The sequence below is a fragment of the Gadus chalcogrammus genome, chromosome 12, assembly GCF_026213295.1.
Source record: "Gadus chalcogrammus isolate NIFS_2021 chromosome 12, NIFS_Gcha_1.0, whole genome shotgun sequence".
NCBI classification, from domain to species: Eukaryota; Metazoa; Chordata; class Actinopteri; order Gadiformes; family Gadidae; genus Gadus; species Gadus chalcogrammus.
Window position 1 is genome coordinate 3,587,259 of NC_079423.1, and position 11,829 is coordinate 3,599,087.

The window sequence follows — 11,829 nt, forward strand, 5'->3', positions numbered from 1 at the left end:
GTTCTGGCTTTAGTAAGATTATGTTGGCCGTCAGAACTAGTGGGCAGATAGACAATGAATAATAATGTGGAGAGGATTTTTTTCAAATATATGTTTAGCTCTGAAACAGACTTTGAGCCTGTCTATTCAGCAAATTACTTCTGAATCAGGCATACATTACATAATAATAAAAAAGAAATACATAAAGGTAAGATCCTTTGTTGGCCAACACTGTCCAAGCCTTATCATAGTTCACACTTTCCTCTTTTCCCAAGACTTAACGTTTAATAGGATCACTATCTGTATTTTGTGGTGTACAAGTGGATAGGGTACATGCCATGCACGTTATCTACGTTATCACTTCTGTTTGGATCTCATTAAAAGACCCGAACGCTCGACTTTTGACACACAACCACTCACACCCACACAGCTATAATTCAGGAGGCTCTGACATAGCCTTTCACCCGCTCTTCTCCAGACAATTTAGTAGGGAAAACTCAAATCGCCGGCAGATTGGGCGGAGGCCAGTCTAACTACAAGACGTGCCCAAACTCGGAAACACCTATTTTAACCTTTGTTCTTCTTTCAAGCGGTCGGGCTACAACATTCTCAACCAACACGTCGCTTAAGTGCATAAGCAATGGCGTTGTTCGCTGAAATATTAGCCTTGGAGTGGATGGACACTAGATGTGTATTTATATTCTTCTTGGTGTTCCTGCTCTTTGCTGATTATTTAAAGCACAGAGTCCCGGCTGATTTTCCTCCGGGACCCTGGGCTATCCCTTTCATCGGGGACGTCCACCGAATCAAGTCCAGCCAAATTCATCTGCAGTTCGACAAGGTATGTGTGTTGCACGAATCTGAGGTCAATCTGTTAAACGTAGAGTGCGGTTTTGTGTCCGTAGCAGTGCTTAAACATCAATCGGCAAGTGAAATCGATGTTAAAAGTTTGGTAGTCATGTTATCAGTAACGGTAGTCATGGTATAAGGGTGATTCATTTAGCATGACCAATTTAGCATCTGATCTCGGTCCAACACCGCGAGAATTCCGGTATTACATCGAATTCTGCGACCCACCGAAAAGTGTGACCCCAGAGGGCGCTGTTGCACATTTTCTGCAACATGCACGTTTGCATTATAACAAAAACATAAATAAAACATAAGATCTCCCCTCAACCGTGGGTCTTTCTTTACTTGATGCTAATTCTAAACAGCGTTTTACACGGTAGCCTATAATAGGAAATGCTCAAAGGTAAATTAGCGTAATTTAACACTGACTGTAGCTTTTGAGGACCGTACTATACGCCCTATCATTGTATGGGTCTGTAAAATGCGAATCAAATCAAAACAAATGTATTTTTTAAGAACCTTTAATAAAAAGATAATTGGTTAGAGGGATATCTTATGTTTTATTTATGTTTTTGTCATGCCTGTCTACGCTTCAAACTCATGCATATTGCAAAAAATATGCAACAGCGCACCCTGCGGTCACACTTTTAGGTGGGTCACAGAATTCGGTTTAACATCGGTCCCTTACTGCCTCGGCACGCCAGATAACAGAATAGCATCACAGTCCCCGCAGATGCATTATCTTTATAAAAGAACAACAACTTTAACAACAAGGATAACAAATATGGAATGTTGAAGAAGAATTTGACAAAGTAATATCCTAACCCTGTAATCCAAAAGGATACCCCGCCGTTTGAACAACGTAGGCTTCGAAATAAGTTTGAAGTCGTAGGCCTACAACAAACTACAAACAAGAATACAGAATTGAAGATCCATATAATCATGTTAGCAGGGAACCTTTTTTATTTAATAAATCAAATCAAATCTCCAATTTCTGTTTTAGTTTGCTGAGAAATATGGACCCATTTTTAGTCTTCGAATGATGGGTGGAAGGGTCGTGGTTGTCAACGGATACAAGCTTGTGAGGGAAGCCTTGGTCGAGAAAGGCGAAGACTATGTGGATCGCCCAACTGAACCATTGTTTGAAGAGTTGATTGGAAATAAAGGTATTGTGCTTGCATGTCTTTAAAACATCCCCAAATTACACTTATTCAGCAGACACAGTAAACAGGGAGAGACTGGCAACAATCAATGCATAAAATAAAAAAGTAAGCAATATAAGTGGTGTTGTATGTAATAATATTGGTATCAGAAACACAGTGCATGGTGGTGGTGCCTTGCAACAAAGAGATATAAATTGGAGCCTGATCGATACTGGATTTTAGGTGCCAATATCGATACATCAGCCTTTATTCTATATATATCATGGTCCTGGTGTTGAACCCCTTAAGATTTGCTACTCACCTTCAAGCAATGCTTCAGGCCACAGTAACATCGTATTAAAACCGTGGGCTAAAGGAACCAATTACCTGTAGTATGGGGAGGAGCTACTGACCTTCACACAGAACAGGTTGTGAAACTTAGTGTTGGGAGTTGTTACACGGATATGCTCTCTAGAGGTTCAACAACCACAGTAGAGGATTCATAAAGAAGTGATTAAATTAATTATCTACACCAGTGATCGGCAACCCAGGCACGGGGCAGCATAATCATTGGCAAGCTTAAAGAAAAAAAATAAATATATATTTATTTATTTTAATTATTATTATTAAAAAAAATCACAGCACAATGCGGCAGCATAATCACTACTGCTACCGATTTTTTTTTTTACTGTTTTGGCCATTTCCTCCCAGTGAAAATATGGTTACAGATTAGTTACAGAAAGCAGTGTTCGGAAATGGGATCAAGCAATAGTTTTTAAGCCTATGTTGTGAGTAATAGAGAAGAAAATATTTAAAATATTGTTGCAAATGGCCTGTATGCATCACCTTCATGGTATTGCAAAGATGTACATGTCTTAAAGATATTGATGTGGATGGTTCCAACATTCTCATATATTCTCGTTTTTTACATTTCTCAGAGTGCAAATATGTTTTTGAAGGAGTTTCTGAAAATGGTGTTTTAAGATGGGACATATGTAGTTATAATTTGTAAACCCATGTTGCAAATATATCAACCAAAAAAACATGTAAAATGTTGATGCATGATTTTGGACAATATGGAAATAGTACAATTCCAGGTCTTCTGGAAATGTTTTTGGTCGCTGTGTCATAATTCAGCTTAATATTTAATATATTGTTGCTTAAGGCACACTCATTAACGAGAAAATGTGAAACTGGCACTACATGTTGAAAAGGTTGCTGACCCCTGATCTACACCATTCCCAAAGTTTTCATATCGGCAAACACAAACACCGATAGCGATGTATCTGTGACAGGCCATCCGATATATCGGTCAGGCTGTAATCAATAGTCAGACACTCTCATTAAAGTGCTATGTCAAAGTACACAAGTCAGTTGATAAGATGTCTGTAGAAGAGATGATTGTTTTGTAAGCTTTTTGAAGATTGAGAAGAGCTTTACTATTCTATCTACTCTTTATCTGTATGATTATGGGTAAAGATACCAAATTTCTATATCTCTACATTCTAAGAAACCGAGTAGTAGCAAATATATACATGAATGGCTTTTTAACCATCAACCATCAAAGCTTTGTTTGTGGCTGCTCCCTGCTGTTCATAATAATAACAGTACAATAAATAACCGTAACCCTAGAGTTTAAACTATGAAACTAATAAATCAATTTTTTTTATTTCCAACAGGTTTGGTGAGTTCTAATGGCTACCAATGGAGGCAGCAGAGGAGATTTGCCCTGCACACACTCAGAAACTTTGGTTTGGGTAAAGTTAGTCTGGAACCATCCATCCAGCAGGAGTGCCAGTACCTGACTGAGGTCTTTGCTCAACAGGAAGGTAGGCTTACTGGAGTGCTTTCATAGAGTATTCAGTATAAGCTCAGTACAAAGCAACTTAGGACGCCAGCCAACACCCATAGCTCTTCTAATAAGAATCTCATCGTCTTAGGAGCTCCCTTCGATCCTAAAATGGCACTGACCAAGGCGGTGTCCAATATCATCTGCTGTTTGGTGGTTGGGAAACGCTTTGAGTACACTGAGAAGAAGCATCAGACTATGATTGAGAACATCAATGACCTGTTTTACCTTTCAGGACAAACATGGGCGCAGGTAAGTCCTTTACCTATACAAGTCCAGTATTATAATTTGAAGTTATTGAATTTATATACATTTTGACTGTATACCAGCCTATATTGACCTCACCCATGGCCTACAGAATTGATCTTTCCAACAGTACCAGTAAATGAGATGTATATGTGATGCTGGAGATGTTTGTATGCTGTGTTTATTCTATCTTGTGATCATCTTTCAGTTGTCATGATCTGTCATCAGAATTACCAGCATGTTGTCAATTAAGATGGGTACACAGATCATGTAATAGCCACTGGATGATTGACAACAATAGAGTACATATGCTATACCAGAATGGCCGTACATCAAATGGATGGATTGGACGCAGTTTTGAGTTGGAAGGGCTGTCTAAGCAGCCCTTTGTGTTCTCTGTAGGTGTTCAACATGTTTCCATGGCTGATGAGACATATCCCCGGACCTCACAAGAAGATATTTTCTTTGACGCGTTCAATTATATCCTTTACTGAAGAGCAGATCAAAGAGCACATAGTGGATCATGACCCCTCATCACCCAGAGACTATATCGACTGCTTTCTCACAGAAATGGACAAGGTACGTCTTTACCTGTGGTGGTTAATGTTTCACACAGCTGCCCTGCAGACAGTTTGATATCCCACTATAAATTAAATGTTACATAAACTATTATTGATATCATTTTGGTGTTTCTCTGCTGTGCGTTCCTGTGTTCTTGGTAGAATGAGGATTCCAAATCGGCATTTGACATAGAGAACCTGTGTGTTTGTACACTGGACCTATTTGCTGCTGGGACTGAAACCACCAGCACCACGCTGCACTGGGGACTGCTATTCATGTCCTACTACCCTGACATACAAAGTAAGGGAGAATTTTTGTGTTGCATTCATTGTGTGACCATTAGGTGACCAGAGTTTGTTGAATTTTAAATGAAAAATGAATCCATGTAATGAGGTTTAGATTGGGTTAGGGGGAATCTCTTTAGGGTCATCAGATGGGAAGCTGCCTTAAAAAATCTCTGGAGGTCTCAATAGTTACTCCTGCCATCCCTTGTGTACCCCCTTTCCACTTTACCAATAGCAGTTGGAAGAGCTTTTCAACAAGTGGGGCTGTTAAAAGGGCCAGGGGGCACTTTTTATATCAATTGAATACAATGCGGATGCTGCAGAATAGGTCAGAACACACAGGTGGCCAGTCTAGTTCACTTTATCTGAGGTTAAACCAAACCAAACAACCTACACGAAATTTAAAAACTGAAATAAATTAAAAGTCAAGAACACACTAATGGAAGATATATAAATATGACATATATTTATGAAGGAAAGATGTTCCAATTAATGTAATACTGTGCCCCCGCTTTCAGGTGACTGGGCTGCAGAGCAATGGTCGAATGTCATGTTCAGCTTGTTCATAATGCTCTAATCGGGATTCAAGCTCTCAACCTAAGGTCACCTGTACAAGGCATTATCCCATTGTGCCACTTATAAACCTGAACTGCAGCCTCATTCACATGGTCAAAATTTATATTGATAAGCACACAACATCCAGAAAACTCAAAGCACACATTTCTCAAGTGAATTAAGGGCTTTCATCAAAGCATATACCTGAAAAATCTTTGAAATTCTGGGGTAATTAAACATTTGTAATCAAGAACAATAACGGAAGAAATATAAATATGACAGAGTTAATTCCGAAGGAGAAATGGTTAACGAAAAAGTTCCCCTTAATGCCATACTGTGTCTTGGCAGTCAGATTCTTGGATACTAATGAGCCTGAATGTTGATTGCCTGGTGAATTTCAGGTGCTGTTCAATGTTGTGTTTCTTAAATGAGTGGCAATGACAGAATGTCATGTTCAGAATGCTCCAATCAGGATTCGAACTCTCAACCTAAGGATCACCAGTACACGGTATTATCCCGTTGAGCCACTGACATTCCTGAACTGCATAATAAGCCTCATTCACATCGTGAAAATGTCGATTGATAAGCACACACCATCAAGAAAACTCCAAGCACTCATTACACAAGAGAATTAAGGGCTTTCTTAAAAGAGTACAGATCGGAAAATTTGCACTGTTAATGGTATCCACATAATGATAGCCGTATGGTAGTTATACAATAACAAAGTGGTCATATAGGCAAAATTGGTTGAGACTGTGGACGTTTGGCTTTCTATGAAATTTTGGGAAAAGTAAACATTTTTAGAGCAGAAGACCAGGGTGAAAAAGATGCATCTGATTTTGGAGATTAATATGATGAAAGAATTTTGAGTCCAGGTCAATCTCGTAAGGAGAAATAAGGCTAGGTCATATTTTTGTAAATAGCGCCACCTTTGGGTGCAGTACCACAATTTGGGATTATTAGTATTGGTATCCACCTAATAATAGTCATATGTTTTTTTATATAATAACAAAATGGTCATATAAGAAAAATGGACTAACTGCTCCAACTTTTTTGGCCAATATTTCTCGAATGGAACCAAGTAAAACAAATTCTGTTCGATGATTTTTGTGAGGCTTGGTCTAAAGATTTTATGTGGCGATTTTGGTGAATTTTTGATTATTTTTGTAGCCTGTGAATCTTTTTATCATGTTTAGCTTTAATATGAAATTGTGGGGAAAGTATACATTTTTAGGGCATAAGACATGATTTTATAAATGCGTCTGATTCTAGAGATTAATATTCTGAATTTTTTTGGAGTCCAGGTCAGTCAGGTGAGGAGAAATAAGCCTAATTCATGATATTTTACAATAGCGCCACCTTTGGGTGCAGTACCACAAATTTGGGTTTCTGGGTAGAGGGGGTTATTGGTAACCATACCTGACATTTTTAAGAGTTTTCGACTTACGGTATAAGCTGCAGTATGACTTTTACAGAATTTGAGAAATAAAAAAATGTTACAGAAACAATAGGGACCAAGCAGCTTTGCTGCAAGGACCCCTAATTATACGTCACACATCATCTCCAGGGGATGCAGCAGCAGCCCCCACATGTATGCTTTTACCACTCACATGTTGATTGATGGTGATTTTGAGCACAATAAGGGAACCTTCTATAAGGCAGAGCTTGTTGTTTTGTCCCAGCCCAGGTTCCATGATGCTCAAACATCCATCCCTTTCAGTAGTCTGGTGGAAGGCGTGCTACAAAGCCTCTGTGGCCAACATCCACAGAGGGTTATCTGGGCCCATTGCACTGCCTTGGCCACCAGATCAGAATATTTCAGCCTTTTGCTTTTTTTAGGCTTCTCAGACTGGAGCCTCTCATGGCAGAGGTAGCTTGGTAGATTGGCTGTGATGATCTTGGTGGTTATGATCCAGGCCTGTGTCCAGGCTTTCTATATTACCGCTGGCCTTCTTGGTTGTCTTGGTATTCTGCTAGCAAAAGGCAGTATTGTAACTTAATCTATACATTTATTCTATTTATTTTTTATTTATTTTTTATCTTAACCAAATGCGCGTTTGACGCAAATTGCGCTTGATCGCGTTTTCAGTTCACTCTGAAAATGGCAGGGAAAAAATGCACAGCACAACGAAAATATTTGCTAAATGAAAATATAGAGTGGGAGTGGGTTTATATTTCCATTTGAAAGTAATAGTAAGCAGTTCTGCCTTATATGCCCTCCGTCATTAGCGCATTTCAAGGTTTCAAATCTTCAGCGCCACTTCAGCTCACTCCATGCTAACATCGACCAGCAATTTCCAAAAGGGACTGAACTTTACTGTAAGTTAATCCCTTTGAAAAGTCAGGCAGAATAGCAGACACAGTTGTTCCAAAACTTTACGAAGCATTAGGAGACCGTAACGCTTGCATCGTATGGGGTTGGCTGCCGCCTTGCATGGTTGACTCTGCCGTCAGTGCTTCAATGATTGTATTAACCGATGTAAGTCAGCTTTGGATAAAAGCGTCTGCTAAATGCCCTAATTGTAATTGTATCCACTGGCTTGGAACAAGCCATACAATGATGGGAAGTTTGTTTATAAATGCCTCATTGACGTTGTCGAAATCTTGTCTCCTCTAAACGACAAACAAAAACAAATGGTATCTGACGTCCAACTGTCCAGCCACACTGTTGAACACAGGGTTTCAGACATTAATAATTGCAGTTGCACTCTGAAAAAAAATGGCTCTTTGACTGGATGGCCAACCCTGTTCTAAACGTTCCAATTAAATAACACTTAAACTGGCAGTGATATGTACTATTCTTTTATCATGCAGAAAAGGTCCAGGCTGAACTAGATACTGTAATTGGCACATCCAGGCAGCCCAGCTGGCCTGACAGAGGGAACACTCCCTATATTAATGCCGTCATACAAGAGACTCAAAGGATGGGAAACATCTTACCACTCAATCTTATCCGTGTAACTAACAAAGAAACCCACCTTGGAAAGTACACCATCCCAAAGGTAGAAACCCATTCCAAAGTCATTATAAGTCCGAACACACTTTTATTGAAAAAATCTCCTTATTGCCCTTATTGCCCTAATTCCTCCAATAGGGTACCATGGTGATGGCCACCCTGAACTCGGTTCTTCATGATGAGTCTATGTGGGAAACGCCCGACTCCTTCAACCCTCATCACTTCCTGGATAAGAACGGCCAGGCTAGAAAGAGAGAGGCCTTCCTGCCCTTTTCAGCTGGTATGTATCTACCCCTATTGTAGGGTTGATGGGTCCGGAAATATGGAAGTATATATGTCGCAAAATTCAAATGGCAATGCAATTTGCAATTGACAATTCATTATGCAATTAAATAATGTAATTTGTAAATACGATTTTGTAAAATGTTTTGGAAAACGTATCAGCCAATCGCGTCTGGGCGGGAACTACGTCACTTCCCCGTCAGACTTGATCATCCACGACCTAGCAGCACTTGGCACTTTCTTTTCTATGCTTAGCATTGTGCCAGGTTTGATTGGGTTAACGTATAGTAATAACGTGAAAATGGGGGAAAAGACGGTCGCGGAGCTGCTGCGGGAGGCTGCTGCAGCTCTAGATGAGCAGCGGGATGCAGGGTCCGAAACAGCGACTAACATGCCTGCACCGGATTGTACCGGAGAAGGGCGCGCAAACCGCGTGTTCCACTTTTCTGCTCGTATAGGCTACTTTAGTGAAATAACTAGTCTAGGGGGTGTAGGGGTTGGCTTAGCGCAGTTTTCTTGTAACCGAAAGGTTGCTAGTTCGATCCCCAGCTGAGTGTTAATGTGTCCCTGAGCAAGACACTTAACCCTAACTGCTCCTGACGAGCTGGCTGCCGCCTTGCATGGTTGACTCTGCTGTCGTTGTGTTAACCGATGTAAGTCACTTTGGACAAAAGCGTCTGCTAAATGCACTAATTATAGTCTGGGGCGTTATCTCCCTTGGACGATCAGTAGGTATGCATTGTTGATCTGAATAAACGTTGTGTCTCAGAGTGATACTGCCTTGCGTCACATTGATTCTCGAGCTCGCTGCTTTGCTCAGAGACGATACAGAGCAAGAGACCACCACATCAGGCGACCGAAATGATAGCGATCTGGCTATCATTGATCTGGCTGCCTCCTGCGCTTAGAAAGTTGTGCTTTTTAGTACTAGTCTGCAGATGATGACGTTTCTGTGGAATGGAATCTCATCTTGAAATATTTCCCCCAAAAACGGTAGGCTATGAGTTTGAATCCCGTATTTATTAAAAAAAAAACACATTTTCCATTTATTTTGGTTTAAAATGGTTCTATGTGACAAGTTTCCTCCAATTAGAATCAAAATACGAATGAGATGGGTATGTTTCTGAAATTTTATTGAAAACAAATCAAAGAGGCATTCGAAAGGACAGCCACGAGTCTTTTCCCGATTTCCAACAGCTGCCGTAGCCACGACAACAAGCAACGTATTCGGCTGATGGTCACCAGTTAACACGGTCACTAGTTGACCTGAAACACCGGTTTGCGTGCCCTTCTCCGGTCTGATCCGGTGCAGGCATGTTAGCCGCTGTTTCGAACCCTGCATCCCGCTGCTCCTCTAGAGCTGCAGCGGCCTCCCGCAAGCAGCTCCGCAACCGTCTTTTCCGCCATTTTCACGTTATTACTATATACGTCAAACCTGGCACACTGCTAGGCATAGAAAAGAAAGTGCCAACTATCAAGTAGGCATAATCTTTCGCACAGCGTTTTGCGGATGAAATGTATTTTGAATTTCGCAACACAGGGAGCGTGGCGAAGTGCATTGCAATCTCGGGGACGCTATAGCTTTTCAATTTGAATAAAGGGACTCAAAAAATTTGAAAAATGTTATTCCATTTTTATTGTTATAACTTGCAAATTTTATTGAGGTTTTCATTGTTACTTCTCATATTAAAATGCACTTTAAATAACGTATTTACAAATTACATTATTAAATTGCATGTGATGACTTATTGAATTGCAAATTGCATTGCCATTTGAATTTTGCTACATATATGCTTCCATACGGAAAGGGCAAGCAGTAGTGGTGGGGAAATCATCAATTTTGGCAGGGTGCTTTAAAGTCACTGTGATGTGTGGGTGGTTTGTTTAATGGTGGTAGGAGTTTCCTACAATGTTTGTATCATTTGAATACCTGCTTGTTTTGTCATATTAATCCACATATTAAGCAGTGTTGATTCGGAATCTTTACAAACCCTTTTATTTTTTACATTTTATTACTGCTGCCACGTTTGTTTGGGTCAATTCTGTTTCTGTCTGTCTGTCTGTCTGTCTGTCTGTCTGTCTGTCTGTCTGTCTGTCTGTCTGTCTGTCTGTCTGTCTGTCTGTCTGTCTGTCTGTCTGTCTGTCTGTCTGTCTGTCTGTCTGTCTGTCTGTCTGTCTGTCTGTCTGTCTGTCTGTCTGTCTGTCTGTCTGTCTGTCTGTCTGTCTGTCTGTCTGTCTGTCTGTCTGTCTGTCTGTCTGTCTGTCTGTCTGTCTGTCTGTCTGTCTGTCTGTCTGTCTGTCTGTCTGTCTGTCTGTCTGTCTGTCTGTCTGTCTGTCTGTCTGTCTGTCTGTGTGTGTGTGTGTGTGTGTGTGTGTGTGTGTGTGTGTGTGTGTGTGTGTGTGTGTGTGTGTGTGTGTGTGTGTGTGTGTGTGTGTGTGTGTGTGTGTGTGTGTGTGTGTGTGTGTGTGTGTGTGTGTGTGTGTGTCCTCATAGGGAAGCGGGTGTGTCTTGGGGAACAGCTGGCCAGGATGGAGCTGTATCTTTTCTTCACCTCCCTCCTTCAGAGGTTTTCTTTCTCTGCCCCCCCTGGAGAAAAGCTCTGTCTGGACTATATATTAGGCGCCACGCACTGTCCCAAGCCCTTTCGCCTTTGTGCCACACCACGTTGAAGACGATATCCTTCCCTATGATTAAACCTCTAGCATCATAGCCAATATGTTATAATCAATTGCATGCTGCCATTTTGAGAACACGATGTGAGCCTGAGAGACTTTTACTAATTGTGTTGTAAAAGTCTAATGAATGAATGATGAATATATTTCCGTGCTAATTTCCAGAATGTTAATACGCGGTGATGATACGCTCACATTTTCTTCAGTAGTTATTTTTACGTTTTTTGCAGTGTAACATTATTAAATAAGCCAAATAAGGTAACAAAATTGACTTGGAAGATGCAAATAATTACATTTAACCTGAAGTGTGATTGTAGAAATGTGTTAACAAGTTGACCTTTTTAGTAAAATGACCTTATTCTCATCGATACAATTTTTTCTCTCCAAAAAGCCTATATATTCCTTGAATAAAAATGTTTCGAATGATAAAACAAAAAATACACACAAATCCGT

General features: G+C 40.3%; 1 protein-coding gene across 1 annotated transcript; it reads left to right on the top strand.

The window, feature by feature from the left end:
* Window positions 1-374: 374 nt before the first annotated feature.
* Window positions 375-11,829, top strand: LOC130392870 (cytochrome P450 2J4-like). The gene is made up of 9 exons (XM_056603373.1): window positions 375-820; window positions 1,832-1,994; window positions 3,650-3,799; window positions 3,911-4,071; window positions 4,468-4,644; window positions 4,788-4,926; window positions 8,280-8,467; window positions 8,560-8,701; window positions 11,198-11,829. The coding sequence occupies exons 1-9, from the start codon at window positions 620-622 to the stop codon at window positions 11,371-11,373; spliced, it is 1,497 nt and encodes a 498-aa protein (XP_056459348.1). The 5' UTR covers window positions 375-619; the 3' UTR covers window positions 11,374-11,829.